General features: G+C 49.3%; 2 protein-coding genes across 2 annotated transcripts in view; one reads left to right on the forward strand and one right to left on the reverse strand.

The window, feature by feature from the left end:
• The window catches only part of LOC144135546 (uncharacterized), a 62,518-nt gene extending 55,365 nt beyond the window's left edge, over positions 1 to 7,153 (reverse strand). Inside the window, exon 1 of the mRNA XM_077668187.1 lies at positions 7,089 to 7,153. The gene's annotated coding sequence lies outside the window, so the exon portion shown is untranslated. The remainder of the gene's footprint in view (positions 1 to 7,088) is intronic.
• Positions 1 to 21,688, forward strand: part of LOC144135545 (uncharacterized) — a 54,551-nt gene extending 32,863 nt beyond the window's left edge. Inside the window, exons 2-6 of the mRNA XM_077668186.1 lie at positions 19,351 to 19,960; positions 20,172 to 20,352; positions 20,827 to 20,994; positions 21,095 to 21,315; positions 21,461 to 21,688. Of these exons, the coding sequence (XP_077524312.1) occupies positions 19,351 to 19,960; positions 20,172 to 20,352; positions 20,827 to 20,994; positions 21,095 to 21,296 (1,161 nt within the window). The 3' untranslated portion in view covers positions 21,297 to 21,315; positions 21,461 to 21,688. The remainder of the gene's footprint in view (positions 1 to 19,350; positions 19,961 to 20,171; positions 20,353 to 20,826; positions 20,995 to 21,094; positions 21,316 to 21,460) is intronic.
• The last annotated feature ends 256 nt before the right edge of the window (positions 21,689 to 21,944 follow it).

The following is a 21,944-nucleotide window of genomic DNA, read 5'->3' on the forward strand; positions in this document are numbered from 1 at the left end:
TTCACTCGATAGTAAGCGCTTTGCTGCGTGTCTTGTCCGTCGTCTCTGCCTCGTAGCGATGGCGGCGACGCGTGGGCCAGCAGGAGTGACGACGGAAGAGGCAAAGTCGCCGAGAGGAAATTGTTTATCGCTGACAGAGGAACGAAACGTTTCATCGTCGAAAAAAGTTTGAGGCAGTTATAAAGGTACATTTCACGAATTTTATAGCATGGGCTTCAGGGTTCCTCTAACGTAAGACATAAGAAATTCGTGGGAACAAAATTGAATTGTATTGAAATGTTGGAAATGCTGCATAGAAAAAGACGCCAAAGATGACGACTGGGTCTAGGAGCGACCAGTAAACCGTTTTTATCTTTAAGCCCTCCTTGGGGTTCTACCATGTCGTGACAATATCTTACAAAGGCCTGGCTAAAGAAAACTATCCGGTGTATCACAGAATCGGAGCTATAGAGGCACGTGTAAAAAGCGCTTTCGAAGATATTAATGTACGGTCTGTGTGTTATTGCCTACAGACTCCTCGTCAGGAGCTCTAAAAATTGGCCCTCAGTGCGAGTGCTTTATAGAGTGGGGGTAAAACAAACAAACATGCATATTCGGTGCATCCAACAGCCACTAAAGTAAATTTAAGCACATACTAGCCGGGGTGCGCGAATATTTTAATTTTCGGGTGGCGAATCGAACGAATCAAGTAGTGCATGGTCACACTTATTCGGTACAAATCAAATGTGCACTTAAGTTTCGAGTACATTTAGAATAACTGGCGCGAATGAGGCACGCATAAGGCTTTCGTCGGCGGCTATTTAAGAAAGCACTGCGACTTCTCACAAAATGCTGCCGCTCTGCTCGGGGAAGGTCAGTGCCGTGACGCGCTCCATGCTCATACATGGCCTCCGAAATCGGGCACACAGCAGCATGGATCTGGCATGGCGCATCTACTGAGATGTGCCGCCAGTTTATTCCCGGTGGTCATCATCGGTAGCAAGAAGTAATTTTGCCTACAAGTGCAGCACGCGACGACTACAAAGATCTTCACTTCGCGTTGCGCTCCCTCTCAGTATGGCGTCCTTTGACAGATGTAGCCGAACCGCAGCACCGCTGCTATAACCCTTCTCTGCTTTGCACGATTAATCGTGTCTCGAGAATAATCGGTACATTTGCAAACATTATTAAAAATATTCGATTCGTAATCAATACGATTTCTTGCTACATCACTCAATTCGGTAGCAAAGAAACACTATTGGTATTCGATTCGGTTTTGAAAAATACTGTTCACACGCCGCTACTTGACAGCACTCGCAACGGCCGAACCAACTCACACATATTGGAGTGCGATGCTTTACGCTTCCGAAGCATCTACAGATCCTCCGCATAGCACATTCCACAACAGGTGGGTGCGCAGCGAGAGATCATGTTTCCTAACCCTAACTCCCTAAGCGTCTGGACAAATTCGGAGACAGCTTACTTGAGGAGGACATACAAACAATAGCCACGGCGCATTAATGACGAAGTTGTTAGGGTACCTAATTATTAGTACCTACAAGAGAGCTTCATTTTAAGTCGCCATGCAGACGTAATTTCAAAGCTGGTAGTACTGACTGGCACAAATATTCCAAGGCCTGTAAACTGCCCACGACTGGTCAATAATTTTAGCATGGTGCTGATTCCTAGCGCCCGGTTGAGCTTTTGTCTGATAGCTATTCAGAATCGGTTATACGATTAAGGCTGGCCGCTGTATCGCTGCCGGCTTGTGCTTTAAAAGGGGCACTGAAGACAGCAACCGTCAGGTATTTTTAATGTCAGCAGCAGGGGACAGCAGCCATACGTACACTTTTTAGAAAAGATAAGTTTCCGCCGCTTGCGCGCAATAGTCGAGGACGTAGCATTCTGCAGCTACTAATCGCGCACGCGGCCACACTGCGCACAACAAAATAAATGCTGTATTGCGCTGTATTCACTCCAAACAGAACAAACCGGGTGGTTCTTGCGTTTTCAGCGTTTCAACAATTTGGGAACAATTTTACGTTTCTACACGCGGAATTACTGATTGAATTATGCACGCAACAGAGAATTCATGAACTCGGGGCGACAAAAAACAAGGGGGACACTTATTAACCTCAAGAGTATGAAACGGTAGCGTTCGAGAGGAGGTCCCGTGGAGGTCCCCTGGCGCACCCTTTAGCAGACGCGCATGTTGCATCACACACTGCTTCATCACACATCAGCGTCCACATTAATTGCTGACGCTAAGTAGGGGCCTCGGTTAGTAAGAGAGAGTTCCTGCGATGCAACTCGTCTACTGTGAGGTGCTCGTACAAGGCCCCCACTGAACGAACGTTCCTCAGAGGCGCCGAGAGCTGCCGACCCAGCAGAGGACAACATGGTTCGATTGCGCTTGGCCATCTTGCTTCCTTTCAGCGAGACTGCTTCTCTACGTCGAGCTTTTCAAGTCACTCCGACGTTGGATTGTGTGCCCAACGTGACCTGGAAAAGCTCAGTCGCAAACAAGATACGCGAACAGGTCCTAATTAAGTCGACAGAGCAGCAATGCGCAGCTGTGCTTGCACTCGTCGTCTCCGGGAGGAGAAAGGAAGGTGCTCATCCGCCCGTATCGCAAAGTTGGCCACACGTTAGTGGGATGGGTGTGCATGCGTATAAACCAACAATGTGTATGTGCGCGCATGTGATAGAAAGAGGAATTAATGAGCAAGTTTCGGAGGGGGAGAGGAGGACTTCTTTCCGCAAGCGTATATGGCGAGAACAGGGATCCTCTTTGCGTACCGCTTCGCATACATGGACACTGTCATTGATTTGATAATCTTTAAATTGTCTAATAATTTCTACAGATTTCATTTACCACAAGAGGCCTCCCTGCACGACCGCGCCTCAGTGGTCACCCCGCTCACGACCCAATTCCCGGCTCGAGCACTGTTTCTCTCGTCGGCGCGTTTGCTTTTGAACCCTTGTGCCGGTACTCGCCTACGGGGCAGGGACTAACGAAATGGGTTCAAGGCCAGCGCAGCGAGCTATATGCGGAAAGAAAAATGATGGGCACGTGCAATGGGAGGAGAGAGGAAGGGGGAGCAAACGGTGGTTGATGACATCCCAGTCGAATTCAAGAGGGAGAAATATGTGCTTGTTGGGCAGGGCGTGTAATGCGAAGGCAAGATATAACCGCTGGCCTTTAAGAGTAACGGAGTGGATTCCAATAGAAGGCAAGCGTTAGCAGGGGGCGGCAGAAAGTCAGGTGGGCGGATTAGATTAGGAAGTTTGCAGGCATAGGGTGGGCACAGCTGACAAAGGACAGGGATAATTGGAGAGACATGGGAGAGGCCTTTGCCCTGCAGTGGGCGTAGGCAGACTGATGACGATGATAATAATAATAATAATAATAATAATAATAATAATAATAATAATAATAATAATAATAATAATAATAATAATAATTGGTTTTTGGGGAAGGAAATGGCGCAGTGTCTGTCTCATATATCGTTGGACACCTGAACCGCACCGTAAGGGAAGGGATAAAGGAGGGAGTGAAAGAAGAAAGGAAGAATAGGTGGCGTAGTGGAGGGCTCCGGAATAATTTCGACCACCTGGGGATCTTTAACGTGCACTGACATCGCACAGCACACGGGTGCCTTAGCGTTTTTCCTCCATAAAAACGCAGCCGCCGCGGTCAGGTTCGAACCCGGGAACTCCGGATCAGTAGTCGAGCGCCCTAACCACTGAACCACCGCGGCGGGTGATGACGATGGTGATTTTAGACAAATCTTCTTACCTGTGTCTTTCTACTATGCACTTATTTTCACCGTCTCCGAATGACATCAGCTAAACAAACTGTGCAGTCTGATGCCGTCACCGCGAGGCACGCAAAAATTGCAAAAAGCAGAGCACATTGGGGGGAACGTACCCCTCTGATTTCTCCGAAATTGACAAAACCTGTTCCTGAGAATTGGAATGCGTTGCTGCAATCATCAAAACTGAACGCAGTAAAAATCCAAATTATATGGATGTATTTCTGAAGGGAGATCAGAAAAAGGGGATTAAATTTTTTTACAAAAAAAAAAGATGCAGAGGAACGCGGCAGAGAGATGACGTAATTTTCATTTTATGATGATTTAGAACGAAATCATAACACGCAGGATGACATCCGGAAGAGAAGTCCTAAATCTATGATTGCGCAGGAACTTTCGTACACTGATTTTTCAACAAATTTACATTACCGTTACGCACAAGTAGAATAGTGAACAAAAAGATATATTTACGTTTTTAGAATTGCACTTTTTTCTGCCGCACAAAAAATTTGCCCACGCGGTTGATGGGACGACAACGTAACACTTTTTACACACTAGCAACCAATGTTTACCATCATTAACAAAGGACAATTTGTTCTCAAAGCTAAATTATTGAAGAACTGGTTTGTGCGCTGCGTTAAGGTATCGGCAATTATATTTTGTAGCGAAAGCTACACTAGGCTAGTAGAAGCGAGTTTTGCCGCGCCTGTCCGAGTCCACAGCTGTGCATGGGCCGTAACCATGGCAACCAGCTACTCCGCTCCACAGGTGTTCCGCCGCCACTCCGCGCCTTGCCTCAAAAACCAATTTTCAGTTTTCAATTTACTCCGCCGGCGCTCATTGGGTTCATTGGTATTGACAACGTTGCAGAGGCCGTTCATTTTCAAGAAAGGACAGGCACACAACTGGCTCCCCGCATCAGTGCACACCTCAATCTCACTTTCATGTACGTGGCGTTGGTGTCCGACTGCAGAAAGCTGCTTTGATTGCGTTCCGCACACTGGATAGGCAGCGCGCCCACCCTGGCAGGTTGCGGCAATTCATGGTTGATCGCGAGACGTTGGACGCCCAATGAACGCTGCGGCCGCCGAGTCTCCTTCATCGCGTCTGACTGCGCAGCTGAAGACGTGTGCGCTTGCTAGTCAGATGCGCCATGGACGAAGCAGTGGGCGGTGAGACTACAAGGAGCTTCGGGGGCTGCCAAAAGCTGTCTCGGGCGACCCAGAAATAATTTCTTGGCGTGAGGACACCCGACAGCGTGCAAATGAAACACGAAAAGCTGAGCGCGCGTCCCAGGCGTCGAAGGAGCTCACGTTCAGACTACTCAGTGGGGAACCGCGACTGACCTGGTCTATCAACGAGAAACCTTCAAGTCTACATTCTGCATGTCCAAGATTGAAACCTGCAAAGACAGACTGTAAAAACCGACCACCGATCAGTCCTCGTCTCTATCGAGCCAACCAATGAATAAACATGTGCTTGACATATATACCTATTCGCAAGTGTCTAATTGCTTAACCGGCACAGCTAAACATACACGAGCTCTCTCAGATAAACCAAGTTTAACGATCACAGCCACACCTAGACAGGCTCTCTCAGGTAAACCAAGTTAGGACAAGCCAGATGTATACCTTTCGCTGGGTATATCCTGGCCGAGCTGAGCTAAGCCACTGCTCACAAAATGAGGAGACAATTTCGAGATTGCCTGTTCAGAGTAACCGAACGACTTCACACGCAAGCCTTCTCCGGCGTTCGCTGCTCGACTCCGCCGAAGCGTGCACTCAAGGAGAGCGCACGTTTCTGTCCACTTCTGCAGAACTTCGCGCTCGGCGCTCTTGGCTTTTTTTCTCCATCGGACGATGCTTGCCCAAATGTATTCAATGTAAATAATCTCGGCTTGGCCACTCCATACATGGTCCTCTCCTTCATCCCGTTTCTCACAGGCGTAGAAAAGTTCTTCGGGTCCTAATATTTTTGAGACACGTATCGAAATCCCAGGTTCTTGCGTGCCTACGGAAGCATAACCTTTTCAAGAATGCAGCCTCTTCGCTCATGCTACCTTGAATGCACTCAGGAAGACGAACTCCACGAGGCGAGAATTAGCCTTGCACCATATGTATGTATACGTTCCCGCCTCTGTGGTGTAGCGTGGTAGGCTGACAACGAGGTCCATATAAATTGCGTTTCGGACGACGTATACAACGGAATCCAATCACGCCGCACGGCAAGAACGTCAATTCATCTAATTAAATCACTCTTTCCCCCTCGTGACCTGTGCTCCTTTCTTCACCCACATCATCCTGGAAACAGATGTGCGGGGTTTGAGCTGGGCTCCTGTCGTTTAATTCAGCACATTGCACATGAGGTCTACAAGTACATGGAGTTACTCTAGAGCCTGATGACAGGGTCAAACCTTCTGAAATGCCAATAACAGTCAGTTATCTAGGATCGAAGCCATTCTCGACAACTGGCTTGGTCGTTCGGGCGTGTCTCCTGCGAGGATCCTGTGAACCTATATGTCTCTTCAAAACTTGCAAAAACGTGGATAGCGCTACTGTGAATTCCAGCGAAAGCGGAGGGGGTTTCATCCCAAAGTTGTGGCCGCGGATGGTAGTCATGTGAGCACTCCCGATGGCATTATGTTGACCTCACACTCCGCCCACAGCTCACGAAAATGCGCAGCAATACAGGTAACTGCAGAACATGTCACCTTATTAAAGTAACAGCAAGTTATCAACAATAACTTAGAACAGACGAAAAATGAACGCAGTGAGAAGCGCCCATGCAAGGCCCAAAATTATACAAACTGTTGCTAACCCAGCAACTCCTGACGGACAGAGAGCAATATATACAGAAATAGCCCTTTTATATCCGTGATATCTTCAATTTATACGAAAAATTGAAATTATCACATATTTTTGTTTACTGTACATGGCACAGTCAGTACATAACCGTGGATACGGACCCCAATAACGACGAGAAGTAGAACACGAGGAAAATAATGACTGCACGAAATTAAGTTTAGCTTTCCTCATGTAACTTCTCCACCCGAGCTGTGTTCCAAATGTACCGAGTCTTCCTAAAACTCTCCACCAACACACGACACCGTGAGCTACAGAACTACGTTTGAGACGAATGATTATATTCATCAATAATATTTCCTTCGCATTTCCTCCCCCCCTCCCTTGTTTTCTTCTTTGCGTCACGCCGCTCCTGCGCTCACGATCTTAATTGCTCTAATTCTGTGCACGCAGCGTTTGTTGAGGTGGTGGAAGAGCGTCGAATTCAGCTCACGTGCGGCAATCGGGGGACGTGCGCTCCTTCCGGTCGCGGCGTCGCGATCCTCGAGTGGACGGTCCATCGGCAGTCTTCTTCCTCTTCTTCGTCTTCTCCTCTTCCCCACTTCCTCCTCTTCGTCTTCTTCTTCTTCTCCTTAGTAAGCATGGCACATACCCACGTAGGGGGATTGGCCAAGGTTCAGTGGCAGTCTCCCAGATTTATTTTCTTCTTCTTTTGCGCGTGACCTGCAGGCGTCCGCCTGTCGCAGCCATCGCGTCTAAGACAACAGCCCTCCGAGAGATGCTTACAAAAGAGAAAAACAAATCGGACGCCAAGTTTCCTTGTTTTTAATACGATAGCAGTAGAGTTGTCACACCAAAACCCCAACGATGTCCGGAATGAAATTCGCTGTTTGGTCGAGCGGTCAAATGACCTTGTGACGTCACCACAATCTGGCCACCCAATTGTGAGCAACCTGCCCTCCTTGCCAGATGGTAATTAATGGCTAGTCAAGAGAGGTCACGTACGTGGTCTTGTGTCGTCATCGCAACCTGTCCACGGGGCTGATAGCAACCTAATCTCTAGACAGCACCCTAGTGAACAATCAAAATCAAAAATCAGAAAAAAGTGACGTATTAAATTTCAGGCACCGTCACAGCATAGTGGATACCCTTTCCTGCAGTTGGCAGCCCCTGTATGGCGGCGACGGTTGCAAATAAACTGACGCAGACACAAGTTGCAACAGAGGCTGCGACAAATCTGAAAGCTAATGAAAGGTGACTTAAGCCTCCCCGTAGTAGCAGTGGTTTATTTAGAAATAAATAAAAAAACGAAGCAAAAGAATGTTGCCGGCCACGGCAATTGCAATCTAATATCTTAAGCACCCGAGCTGCAGCCCGCGGAGGTGAAAAACCAATTGACCAATTTAATTTGCCGGACAAGAAGAGGATCAAAGTATGCGACACAGTCCCTGGCTGCTGCCCGCGGGCCCTAAGCATGAGTTCTAGTGGCTGTTTTTCTAGGTTGTGTCCTCGAAAGCCAGTCATAAACCTTCCATTCCTCTCCTTGCTCTCTTTCTCTGCACATGTGCTTATTTATACACGCGTTCAAGGTAGTACATTCCTTGCAGGAGGTCAGCGCATGCGGTCGACATATGCTTCGCACGAATCAGCGCATCGGGACGCGGCCGTTAAAACCGGCTTACTTGCACGCGGCATTATTCATTATTTGCGCATAAATTTTAGCCAGAATTGGCACAGGTTAGCAACTTTCTGTGCTCATTTTAGAATTGCGTTTTATTTTAAGTTAGCTGGTATAACTTCATTCATTCATTCTTTTCTCACTATATAGTGAAAAAAGGAGCCTGTTCACTTAACACCCTGTTAAAGGAGCGCAAAAAACAAGACGACGGACGAAGACAGAGCACACAGCACGAGCGCTCGTGTCGTCGTCTTGTTTGTTGTTGGCCCGTGCGTTGCGATAAACGCGGCGAAGGGTCTATCCGCTCCCCGACGAGAACGGTGCCCCACTAGGGTCCGACTCGTACGGAGCCTCACTGGGGGCCTGTTGTTATCAGGCCCGTAAATGCACACTAAGCAAATTCTCACCCTTAAGGGTGCAAATCGGCTGTCCCCAGACGAACACCCTTTTGGGGGCTAAAAAGGGTGCAGAGATCAGCACCCTTCAGGAAGGGTGCACAGCATGAAAGTTAGAGGGCGCGCATCAGTCCAAGGCTTTTGCTTCATGGGTGGATCAATGTGGAGCACCCTTCTAACATGCATTCGTAGAGGTGTTATGGAAAAATAGTACCCTTTAATGAGGGTGCAACCATTACATCCCCTAAAGTATCATTAAGTGCACCCTTCCTCAAGGGTGCTGATCTCTGCACCCTTTTTTAGCACCCAACAATCGGAAAAGGGTGTTCGTCTGGGGACAGCTGATTTACACCCTAAAGGGTAAGAAATTGTTTAATGTGTACTTGCGGCGATTTCCGTGCAGTGTGTGCGCGCAGTGTTAACCGGGCGCGTGTCCAACCATATCCCACGCGCGCGGTGGCGCACACTGTGTGTGTCAACACTCCTGTGCCCGCGTGCTGCAAACTATTACTCGTGGACAGGCGCGCGAACACAGTGCCCGCCACAACCGCGGCGGACGCGCTGCTCTTCACTGCCGCGCACCTCTGTTGTGTTGCGTACGTGCGTTTCGCACCAGCTGCTGCGAGGTGCACATGCATCGACCGGGGCTGGTTCACGGAATACACGGCAAGAAACACGTGGTCTCTCTCTTATGGGAAATGCAAGGCGCATTTATAGAGACATGTCCCAAATACAATACCTGTGCACCAATTATGGAACGGTACATTAGAGGTGACAATTTTGTGCTCTAATTTTTCCTCGCTCGCTGCGATGCCGCTTCCCTCCCCGTTTTATGAAATTAAAGGCCGATCGACATGGTTCAGGTTAGCTTAAGCCCTGCATTTGAATTAGGGGCCCATGAAGCGCGGCAAAATCTTGTCTTTCGTGCCACTTCGCCCCTTTTGTTACATCAGTGCAATACACTCACCGGTTGCCCCATACAAGAGGAGAGAAGAGCGCGTTTACGAAAGCGTCCGCTTCGCCATTCCGCTCCAACTGATCCAGACTTTGCGCTCGCCCATCTTCGATTCCACGGCCCCTATCTAAAGTGTGTCAAAACCGTGTCCTGGAAAAAGTCTGTACCAAATAAACCTCTTTACGTAAGACTATGGAATTTTTGTCGTATAAATGAGGCATTCCACTTTCATGTGCAGTAAATTAACTGAATTTTTAAAAATATAACACAAGGAAGAAGGTGTATAAAAATAAGCAACTTTGAAATTTTTTAAATCAAAATTTACGTTGCCCCAGTCGCCGTCCCAACTATCTTTACAAGTTGTCCGCAAGGCAAAGAAACAGCTAAAAATGTTTCAGAGATAAAAAAAAAACTACGTCGTGTCAGCAAAAAAAAAAAAAAACATTCTAAATATCAGAAAATTTGCTCTTTGAAGCATATTCAGCCGCCAAGTGCATTGTGACATGGTCCTAGCAAAAATCTGAATGATAGTAAGTTGCGCAGTACCGTTCAGAGGCATTAATTTTTAAAAGATTGATGGGAGCACTTTCTGCTTTAAGCGAGAAAACAGTCTTGCAAGTTGATGGTTTGGTTTATGGGGGCTTAACGTCCCAAAGCGACTCAGGCTATGAGGGACGCCGTAATGAAGGGCCTAGCTCCGGCCGCGGCCGGGATCGAACCCGCGTCTTTCGGGCCAGCAGCCGAGCGCCATAACCAGTGAGCCACCGCGGCGGCTAGTCTTGCAAGTAGAGCCAAGCCCGGCGTTGCTCACACCGAGGTCGCATAAAGCAGCGCTGCTTCGAGTGCTGTTCATTGGCCCCTTTTGAACGGACGGCCGCAGTGCGTCCTCGCCCGTCCGGTCCACAGCACCGAGAGGTGGTATGGCGAGAGCAGCCTCCTCCTTTTCTGCCTCGAGTAGCTTATCGGGCAGGGCTACGCTCGATGGTCGCACAGGCATTTCACCTCTGGCGTTCCTTTACGGTGAAGAATTGCAATCGTTTCTCTGGTCTGCACCGTCAATGGCCGGACCGAGAGCGGCGTCTGATGGCGCAGCTGTGCAACGAGGCTGCAGCAGTTCATTCAGTCTCTGTGTATGCGTGCATTTCAAGCCGGTGGCAAAGTGTGCTGCAGTGAAGAGCAAGCACGGAGCAACGCCGACGTTGAAGCAAAATTATTTTCTCGCTTAAAACGAGAACTGCTGCGATCAAAGTTCCGGAAATAAACGCCGCTGAACGGTGCTGCGCGGCTAAACCACCTTTCAGGTTTTTACTCGGACCACCTCGCTGCGTTTGTCCGGCCCCCCACACACCGGCAAGACAATTTCACGTGGCGCGGAGGTGGCTAATGGGGCATTCAAAACTGTCCGGTCGTTCACCCACTCGACACATTCCCCACCTTACACGCCCAGTCTTGTCTCAAAAAAGGCTTCCACCCCGAGTTCTTGGAGGCAGCTGTCAAGTCGGTTTGCCCGCTTTGTGAGGCTGCATAGTTCGTCGCCCTCGCTCGAGGGAACCCCTGGGGTCAGTAACGTCGCCACTCGGATGGTTCGACGAATACGGCCCCCCTTCGGAGCCCTCCGGGTGAGGGAGGTCAAGGCCCTGCGTTGCCTTCGCGCCAGTCAAGACACGCAGACTTTGTTGCCTTGGGGCATGTCGTGGTATACACAGTCACTGCAGGCTTGCTGGGTCTGCAGTCGTAGCTTCCCAGCGGCTTGTTGGAACTGTAGAAACCTGGAGAAATTCCTTCTTGTGTAAGAAAATTGCGAATTTATTGAACCATCCATGCCAAGCCAGATTCCTCGTTAAATTATGTGCTTATCTTTATGTTTTTTTACATTAAACATAGTGTGTAAAGATTTCCGGCTATAGCTCCCCCCCCCCCCCCCCCCCTCCCTCCCTTCAATTCTCTCCCTGTCCCTTTCGTTCCGCCAGCTGCAGCTCGGGTGCTGGACGGCAACTGCCGCGGCTGTCAGCATCCTTTCCTCCATTTTTTGTATTTTGGGGATAATAAAGCACTCCTGCTGCTAGCTACTTTTCTGCCTGTGGCTTTGTGGCTTGTCGTGTGCGTATAACCTATCTGCACTTTGAGCGGGAAACATCATCACCATCCTGGCTATTATTAAAAACGTTAATCTTTTGGGGATAACACTCGTCTCCGATAACGGCTCTTGGCTCATCCTAAGCGGAAAGAGTGAAAATTGGCAATTGGTTGTTGGGGAAAGGAAATGGCGCAGTATCTGTCTCAAATCTCGGCGGACACCTGAACCGCTCCGTAACGGTAGGGATAAAGGAGGGACTGAGAGAAGAAAGGAAGAGGTGCCGTAGTGGAGGGCTCCAGAATAATTTCGACCACCTGGGGATCTTTAACGTGCACTGACATCGCACAGCACACGGGCGCCTTTAGCGTTTCACCTCCATCGAAACGCGGCCGCCGCGGTCGGGTTCGAACACAGGAACTCCGGATCAGTAGCCGAGCGCCCTAACCATTGAGTCACCGTGGCGGGTCGGAAAGAGTAGCTATTCGCTTTCGGTCTGTAAAATTACGCCAGCCTTGCTGATCCCTTCGACTTCGGCCTGAATTTCGGAAAGAGTGGCTATTCCGAAATTCAGACCGAGTCGTTGGGATTAGCAAGGCTGGCGTAATTTCACGGACCGAAAGCGATGCGGACGTAAAGAACACAAAAAGACGAATTGATTTTTTTTTCTTCCATGGGGAGACCAGAATACTCGTCTTATGTTCTGTCTGGGGTGCATCGATGTTAGGTGCGAATGAAATTGACGTGGGAGGTGAAAGAGCCATTCGGAGGTCCCCGGAAAGACGCTCATGTCAGACGGACGCTGATCAGCATCTTGACGCTGGCAAAACTTGACAGTGGGCGACAATTAAATGCTCTGCCCCGACAGAACGCGCGCGGACTGCCATACTGAACAAAATATAAGGAAAGCCTTCAAAGATAACGCTGAATGATAAACAGCGAGGAAATAAACAAAATACGGAGAAGATAATCCCGTCAGCCAATCCACAGCAAATGAAGGGAGCGAAACATCGGCACTTGCTTTATGCTTAATGAATTTAGTGGTCTTCGTCTCTTTGTTTAACCTTTGGACTGCGATACTGAGCGTTTCATGAGGGTTACAAGGATCATGCAGTGCCAATATTGGAATCATGCTTGAATGCAGATGTCTGCCGTTATGATTAAGCAAATCCCGCATGCGCTTGTCATTTATTAATGGCGTGCATGCCAGCATATGGGCCATCATCTTCGTTATCAGCCCGTTTGCCTCTACTGGAGGACAAATTCTTGTCCCGTTCGGGGGCGTGTGTATATATCAAAATGAATCCGAACGCTTCAACAAACAGTCTGCCATTCGATTTAGCGCGGGTATCTTCGTGAACATCGCAATCGCTATCCATACCTAGCACTCGACCACCTTCCATTTCTTGGAAAAAAAAAAAATCATGCCCATTCCATTTCTATGAAAAGCATTATCCCAGGTTGTTTTTAATGAAAAATATTTTTCTTGCGTGCCGTGGCCACCACCTTAAATTTTCAAGCGGCTGCAAAACATAGCATAGGAAAAAATGTAACAAAAATTGAAAAATTACGCGTCAGCTATGAAACTTCTTCATGCAAATAAATCACATTGCGCTTTTGTATGCAACGAATTGAAATGAGTTTGCATTCTTTGTTTTTCAACAAAAAACAATGGAAAAGGTACGCAAATATGAGATTTTGAAAATTTTAAGAGAATTTTATATTCTCGCAGTAGTCATTCCAACTATTCTTAATTTACCAGAAGCCAAAGAAGCCGAAAAAAAAATGTTTCAGGGATCAAGACAAGTAAGGCGTGTCAGCAAAAAAGAAAAAATCTAAATGTAGTAGTAGTAGTGGTTTTATTAAATAATAATAAAAAGGAAGGAAAATATTTTTGCTAGCCCCGGCATCTGCCATCAATACTGAAGCACCTGAGCTGGGGCAGCGGAAATAAAGGATAGCAGGCAGAATGGAGAAATGAAATGAAATATAGGTGAGGGGACATGAAGAGAGGACAGGGGGAGAAGTAATATATACAAACTATTTACACAATAAGAGATGTGTCCAGTTTTGTGCGCGTGATTAGTTCATGCTGGAGGAATTAAAACACACGCGCACAGCACTGTGTTGGCTACAACTGGAGTGGGGCGTCCAGTTGTTAATCGTTCAAGATAGTGCTGCTGGTAGTGATGTATTTAAAGAAGAGAGGAAAAATGTGTAGGAGAAGAATGTTGCCGGCCGCAGAAATTGCTGTCGAATACCTTAAGCCTTCGAGCTGCAGCCCGCGGAGGAGAAAGAGAAAGGGAGAGGATGGCGAGAAAGGACAGGGGAGAGAGCTTTGTACACTACTTGCAAAATACAAAATGTAATCAAGTTCGCGCCGCTGGCGCGCATATGTCCAGGCAATGTCCACAGATGTCCACGTGCGCGAACGGCCACTGTGCACAGTCATTTGCAGGAAAGAAATAAACTATATTCATCCCTTAATTGCACAGCGAGGTGGTCCGAGTAAAAACCTGAAAGGTGGTTTAGCCGCGCAGCACCGTTCAGCGGCGTTTATTTCCGGAACTTTGATCGCAGCAGTTCTCGTTTTAAGCGAGAAAATAATTTTGCTTCAACGTCGGCGTTGCTCCGTGCTTGCTCTTCACTGCAGCACACTTTGCCACCGGCTTGAAATGCACGCATACACAGAGACTGAATGAACTGCTGCAGCCTCGTTGCACAGCTGCGCCATCAGACGCCGCTCTCGGTCCGGCCATTGACGGTGCAGACCAGAGAAACGATTGCAATTCTTCACCGTAAAGGAACGCCAGAGGTGAAATGCCTGTGCGACCATCGAGCGTAGCCCTGCCCGATAAGCTACTCGAGGCAGAAAAGGAGGAGGCTGCTCTCGCCATACCACCTCTCGGTGCTGTGGACCGGACGGGCGAGGACGCACTGCGGCCGTCCGTTCAAAAGGGGCCAATGAACAGCACTCGAAGCAGCGCTGCTTTATGCGACCTCGGTGTGAGCAACGCCGGGCTTGGCTCTACTTGCAAGACTAGCCGCCGCGGTGGCTCACTGGTTATGGCGCTCGGCTGCTGGCCCGAAAGACGCGGGTTCGATCCCGGCCGCGGCCGGAGCTAGGCCCTTCATTACGGCGTCCCTCATAGCCTGAGTCGCTTTGGGACGTTAAGCCCCCATAAACCAAACCATCAACTTGCAAGACTGTTTTCTCGCTTAAAGCAGAAAGTGCTCCCATCAATCTTTTAAAAATTAATGCCTCTGAACGGTACTGCGCAACTTACTATCATTCAGATTTTTGCTAGGACCATGTCACAATGCACTTGGCGGCTGAATATGCTTCAAAGAGCAAATTTTATGATATTTAGAATGTTTTTTGCTGACATGACGTAGGTTTTTTTTTTATCTCTGAAACATTTTTAGCTGCTTCTTTGTCTTGCGGAAAACTTGGAAAGATAGTTGTGAGGGCTACTGGGACAACGTAAATTTTTATTAAAAAAATTTCAAAGTTGCTTATTTTCATACACCTTCTTCCATGTGTTATATTTTTAAAAATTCAGTTAATTTACTGCACATGAAAGCGCAATGCCTTATTTATACGACATAAAATTCATAGTCTTACGTAAAGAGGTTTATTTGGTACAGACTTTTTCCAGGACACGGTTTTGACAGACTTAAGATGGCGGCCGTGGAATCGAAGATGGGCGAGCGCAAAGTCTGGATCAGTTGGCGCGGAATGGCGCTGAGCGAAGCGAAAATCTTGCTGACATATTTTATTTTCTTGTAAAATTAAGTCTCATTATTACCGGGTGAAACCAAATCCTCAGTTCTTGCACATCGAGTGAATTTTATTAGGCTCCGGTTAAATTAAATTTATACTCGAAAACTGCTGCGTCTAAATGTATTCTGCCTGTGTGAACAGCTGAACTACGTATCCACCATGAAAGGAAGCTGGCAGCCCCTCTAACCCATTTGAACATGTTTCCTTTGTTCATTTTTGTTGCTGAACTTAACTTCAATCCACATTTTAAACTGTACCGTTTAGCTATTATTTTACTAATTACAGCCTGACAGGACCCCCGTACTCTTTTGGATAATGAATACTGGGAAATTGTAAGGTACTGCTATGTAAACATTGAAGCTGATGTTCCATTCTTGTAGCAAAATATTCCTTTCCAAGATTCTCAATCGCTCGCATGGAGCAGTTATATCTGCCATAGAGAACCAATCGCAAAAACGTTAATACAAAAAAAAATGCAAGCCCGTCAACGGAGATCTGCGGATATATTGACCGTTGTAGTGAAATCTTGAAATATACGAAAAAAGTGCGTTCATAAACTATTCCCCGACTAAAGATGCTTTCGTCCAGAACTGTTGGGCATGTTTAGGCCAGACGGCAATTAGGTGCGCTATAAGTTCAGTTCTCCCTTCCGGTGTTCATATCCAGTGCTCACGGATGGGTTAACATGTCCATGCATGCAATGTTGGTAATTCATTCCATTCCTCCTGACGCAGTGGTGCAACCCCAGCTGTGGCGGGCGGAGATGAGGGAGAGGAGGGTGGCGACAGCGAGAATAGAGAGGGGAAGAGAAGTTTATGCACTGCTTACAATCTACACAAAAAATTAATCTCGAGGCAAGGTGCCCGTGCCTGATGCATCTGCCGTTCTTGCTAACGTTAGGGACGCGCGAAAAACGATCAGGTGCCTCATCCGCCGCAGTGGCTCCTCGGCTGCTGACCCCAAAAAGGCCGGTTCTGGCAGCGGTGACCGCATTTCGATGAAAGCGAAATGCTAGCGCCCCGCGTAATGTGCCATGCCAGTGCACGTCAAAGAATCCTAGGTGGTCGAAAATAAGCGGGGCACCTCAAATACGTCGTCCTTCATAGACTTGAGTTGCTTTGGGAACCCCAAATGCACTTATGCACTTAAAATATGCACTTAAAGTAAAGGAGAGCTGTGCGCAGGCGTGGCCTGTGTTTCTTGTGTATTTCATTCAAAAGTGAACAAAGTTGTGCTGCGGGTCTTGAAGAGAAAATTGCTGCCGGGTTCAATTCGACTACGGCGGCCGCGTTCAGAGCAGAGTGATAGGCAACAGCACCGACGCACTGGCTGGACCGTTACTCACAAAAATTCCAATAGCAAAAATGTCCGCATCCGGTGGATAAGTTAGTTGCCGGCACGGCTCCGGAAGAAATCGTCGCCGATCATGTACAACAATTTCGGACAAAGAGTATGCAGATTGAAAAATTGTGAGATACTTTTACGAAAATACTGAAGGTAGGGGTGTGCGAATATTCGAAACTTTGAATACGAATCGAATATGTTTCATATTCGGTTCATATTCGTATTCGAGAATTTCCGAATATTCGAAAATTCCCGAACACTCGGCAGCGATCGTATACCGCGCTGACTTTCGTAAATTCGATTGTGGCAAAACCGCAATATTTGGGCAAATTATCACAGTATAGAGTTTAAAGTTCCAGGAAAACAACAGCAAAGGCCCTGTTCTCTTTCTTCTTCGTTGTTTATCGCGTGGACCGACCGCATGCTAGGCTTGACCTCGTGCGCACTTCCGCAAGTGGGCTTTCCCACATACCACACGTGCTGCGAACAAGATGGGGGACGACCCGCTTCTAACAACTGCAGCGCGGAACAGCGTTTATTTTTTTATCCTTCCTTAACATGTTAACTAATTAATGCCCACACCCATGGCATTCGTTCTGTCACCTTAATAACCCTCTGAGCGTGACCACCACCATCTTGTTTTGGTCGACTCGCTATGCGGGAAAGCCTACTTGCGGAATTTCGCGCGAGGCTGCCAAAGGGGCGAGCCGAGGTGTCACAACAGGGCAAGCGATCCTGTAAAAATCCCGCCTATTGCATGGTGCGCTGTAACCCACGCACCTCTTAAGTGGGCGTAACGGCAGGTGTGACAACGTTTGGAGGGCCCCTGTCATAGGTAAAAAAAAAAAAATAACCTGGCCACGTAGTTTTGGTTTCTGAGCTTCGCCACCCGCTCGTGGCAATGGCAATTGACTGTGGCAATGGCAATTGACGCCTTCGCTTGCTTTGATGCTTTTTCTGCGCTGCATCAAATGGAAGCACAAAGGCCACGCAAGGACAACCGCTGCCAGCACGCAGCACTGGACTGTTCGCCTCATTGCGAAGTTCTGCAGATGTTTGAAACTAACTCAGCATTCCTCCGTTGATTTGGTTCTGATAGCATATTTTTTAATTAAAAGAGAAATGCCACCCCCCCACAATAAAAAAGGAAGGAAAGGATGCCGCCATCTAATATCGTAAGCACTTGAGCTGGGGCCAGCCTAACTGGTGGTGGTGGTTGTTGCTATGAAGGGGGGGGGGGGGGAGAGGGATACTGGTCCCGACGTATGTTGGCCCTTTGGGCATCACTCTTGGGGACCAGGGGAGGGGGGGGGAAGGGGATGTAGGGGGCGGAGGAGAGGGGGGTAACTGAAAGAGACAGATTTATTGAGACAGAAAAAAAAAGAAGCAAGAGAAAACGAAAGGAACAAGAAGAGATTAGCGAGGACAATGGGAAGCGATAGGCGAAAGTAATAGGCCCTATTCGCAAAATAAAAAAAAATCTACAAAAAATGCGCCACTGGCACCAGAGAGAGACCAGGCACAGGCTTTGCATTTTTTCTGCTTTTTTTTTCGTATGTACTGAGCAAGTCGCTCCCGCTGAAATCATGAGGGGACACTGCTATACTTGCCTGTGTCGTCTGGTCACGGTTCTCTCCTAGAGCCCTGTCAATAACTCTCCAGGCAGGAGGGGTTTGCGGCGTGGCATAGCAGAGAAAAAAAAAGCGAGTGGCAAGTGTAAGGCGCAGCACAGGGGAAGCCCTCCGGCTGAGGAGAGGAGTACCACCCACACGAAAGCCGCAGGCGGAGCAAATATTCCCCCACTGGAATGTTCGCTGGTTTCGGCATTCGGGGAACTCCTGACAAGAGATGTACTTCCCTCCTCGGCCGAGGAGATTCCGCTGGGACAACGTCAGGACCGCAGGGGGGATTAAGCCCCGCCCACCCTCAACCCGTGTGGGCGGGGCTTCGTGGGCTTGAACTGTGGAAGCTTGGGCGATAAACATATAAAATAAGGGCGATCAGCGCAGGAACCGCACGGATCGCCCAGACCGGTGAGTGGTGCTTTATAGTGATGAGTGTGTGGCTTCTCGTGCAGAAAGTTCTGTCATAGTCGCCATTTCTTATTTTTATATCACTGGCCATGGAGAACTTCGCGTTCGTTGAATATATCAATATATTTTCCGATTGCAATAAGGAGCTAATCTAAACGGCAAGTGTTTCGCGAGAATTAGCTTGCTCCGCAATTTTCGGGAAAACAGATTTGTGATTCCACGCACAGACGCTCGAATATTCAAACCGTGTGCATTACCCCGCATAGCCACTATGATCTTCCCTGTTTCGGTTACCTGCGGTGCCTTAATTTCAGTTGCAATAACAAGAATTTCCTCGTTTGCTTTATAATCTCCCATGGCTTTGCAGCGCACCCTTTGAACTGAAGGTCTCCATCTTCACATAGCAGTGAATTTCGATGTCGATGCATGCCCCAGTGCTAGTACTCTCTAAACTATTATGCCTGCCGCTTGACGTGCTCCTTTGTCCTCCAGATCTCAAGCTCCACCATGAATATCCGGATAGTTTTCCTGCTGCTGGCCTTCAGCGTCTACAGCACGGTGGCCACCACCCCGACCCTCCTGGGCCTGCTGCCCGGCCTGTTCTCTCTGGGCAGCCTCCTCCCGTTCCCCCTGGCCCTCCCGATAGCCCTTGTCGGGCCGCTGTCCCTGGCCCTGCCCATCGTGGTGGGCTTCAAGGGAGCCACCCTGATCGGCCTCGGCCTCGGCTTTGGAGGCTTCACCGGGGCCAGTCTCGCTGGTCTGGGCGCAATCGGCCTCAAGGCTGCCCTGCTTAACACTGCCGCGATCAAGCTCGGCACCCTGGGGACTGCCGCAGCTAAGGCCACCGTGGCGGCGTCAGCGGCTTCAGCCGGAGCAAAGGCCGTAGCCGCAGCCGGAACCAAGGCCGTAGCCGCAGTCGGAACCAAGGCCGTAGCCGCAGCCAAGTCGAAGGTGGCTGTTCCTGTCGTCGCTGCCCCGATTCTTAAAGCAGCACCGGTTGTAGCCCCAGTTGTTGCCCCAGTTGTTGCCCCAGTTGCCCCAGTTCCAGTTGCCCCAGTTCCAGTTGCCCCAGTTCCAGTTGCCCCACCAGCAGTTCCCGCAGGTAATTTCATTGCACGGTGTCTGAAAAAATGGCTTTTATCGCTCAGTAATCATAAATGCGCCAGAAGATGGTCAGGAGGGACGAACGATCAGTCTGCCCACCATTTCTGTCCCCAAGCTGGCTTTCCAGCATCGGGATCCAAGCGGTAATCTGGGCGCATTAGCACGATGCTTTAACGAATGATGAATTGTTCGGCTCTGACTGTTTGCAGTGCTGAACAAAGTGAAGGTGGTATTCAAGTCCCCCGATGTCATCCCAATCACGGCTGCCGGACCTCTTCCCGCGGATCCGTGGGCCAAAACCGGCCTGCCAGCGGGATGGGACCACTCCGTGTCCTTCCTGCACCCGGTCTACGGCTACAGCTTCACAAGGAGCGCCGTCAAGATGCGCAGGTCGGTGGCGGCGCTTTTTCACTCTTCCTCTGCGGCAGTGTCCGTTCGTTTGCGGCTTGCATCGAAGCAACCAACGCAGAGCAGGCGCAGACATCTATTGTGAAATGCCCAGATGAGGCCTGTTTGCAGGCAGCCTGCCACAATATCGGTGGCACGAGGAAGCGACTAAGCAAACGTCGGATCTTGCACGCGTTTTGCGAACGCGCATTACAACGGTTTATATCGTAATTCAAGCAGCCGGACTCAGCTGGTCGTCTGAGAGCACCGAAATAGCGTGGTAGAGAATGATATACTCCTTAATGATTATCACGATGAACGCTCAACTAGTTAACAGTGAGCGACCAACGCTATTTTGGCAGCTTTCTTTTTATACTCCGGTTGGAAGGACCGCCCCGCCCGTATGAAGCATGCGCATACATTCGCACAAACAATGGTAGTCATGTGCCGTAATCAAGCTGCATGTTCCCTTTCCAGGCGCAGGGAGACTCCGGCCCCTGAGGTTCCCCCGGTCGTGGTGGGGAACATCTTCGAATACGTGTCCAGCTACGACGCAGAGCGATGTGTGCTCCGCGTCATGTGTGAGGTGGCCGCCCAGCCCAGCATCGCCGGCGACAAGGGATCGTCGTTTGCCAAGTACATGACGTGAGTCCAACCCTCCTCAACGCCCCCAGTAGTTACGGAAGTACACTTAGAGCCACCAGTTTCTTTGCAAGCGACACCTTCCTAATGTCCGTCCGTGCAGGTCCCTGCCCGGGGAGGACTCCAACGCCTCCTGGATGCCATACCGCGACGCCGTCATGATGGGACAGGCCTACTCCAGCCGCAGCCGCTGTCACCAGCGGTACCCGACCTGCACCCAGTCGACTGAGGCACTCGTCGACATCGCTCTCGCCAGGCTCGGCCAGGAGGCCGCTGCTGCCGCTGGGGGAAACAACGCCCAATAGACGGTCTTCGTCGACCACTGTACAGGACCCATATATATATACATATATACATAGTCATTAAACTTGAGTGCAACCCTCCTCAACGCCCCCCCCCCCCCCTTTAAATCCAGTTAGAGCCACCAGTTTCGTTGCAAGCGACTCCTTCCTAATGTCCGTCCGTGCAGGTCCCTGCCCGGGGAGGACTCCACAACGCCTCCTGGATGCCGTACGGCGACGCCGTCATGATGGGCCAGGCCTACTCCAGCCGCAGGTGACAGCGATACCCGACCTGCACCCAGTCGACCGAGGCACTCGTCGACATCGCTCTCGCCAGGCTCGGCCAGGAGGCCGCTGCTGCTGCTGGGGGAAACAACGCCCAATAGACGGTCTTCGTTGACCACATTGTACAGGATCCATACATATATACATAGTGATTAAACTTGCTTGATTTGTGTGCTTTCAAAGCGTGTCCTGTGTGCTTTCAAAGCGTGCGCATGGTATCTCCACACATTACCTTGTGGCGCTCAGAGGATCCTGATGTGGCGCGGCCCCATAGGCTGCCGTGCCAGCAAGGCGCCTTCAGCGTTCCGGTCGGCTCGCGCTTAAGGTCTCCTTTCTCTATGGACCTCCTTCACCCCGCGACGCCACGAAGATGCGGTGGCGCTGATG

The sequence above is a fragment of the Amblyomma americanum genome, chromosome 5 (assembly GCF_052857255.1).
Source record: "Amblyomma americanum isolate KBUSLIRL-KWMA chromosome 5, ASM5285725v1, whole genome shotgun sequence".
Taxonomy (NCBI): Eukaryota; Metazoa; Arthropoda; class Arachnida; order Ixodida; family Ixodidae; genus Amblyomma; species Amblyomma americanum.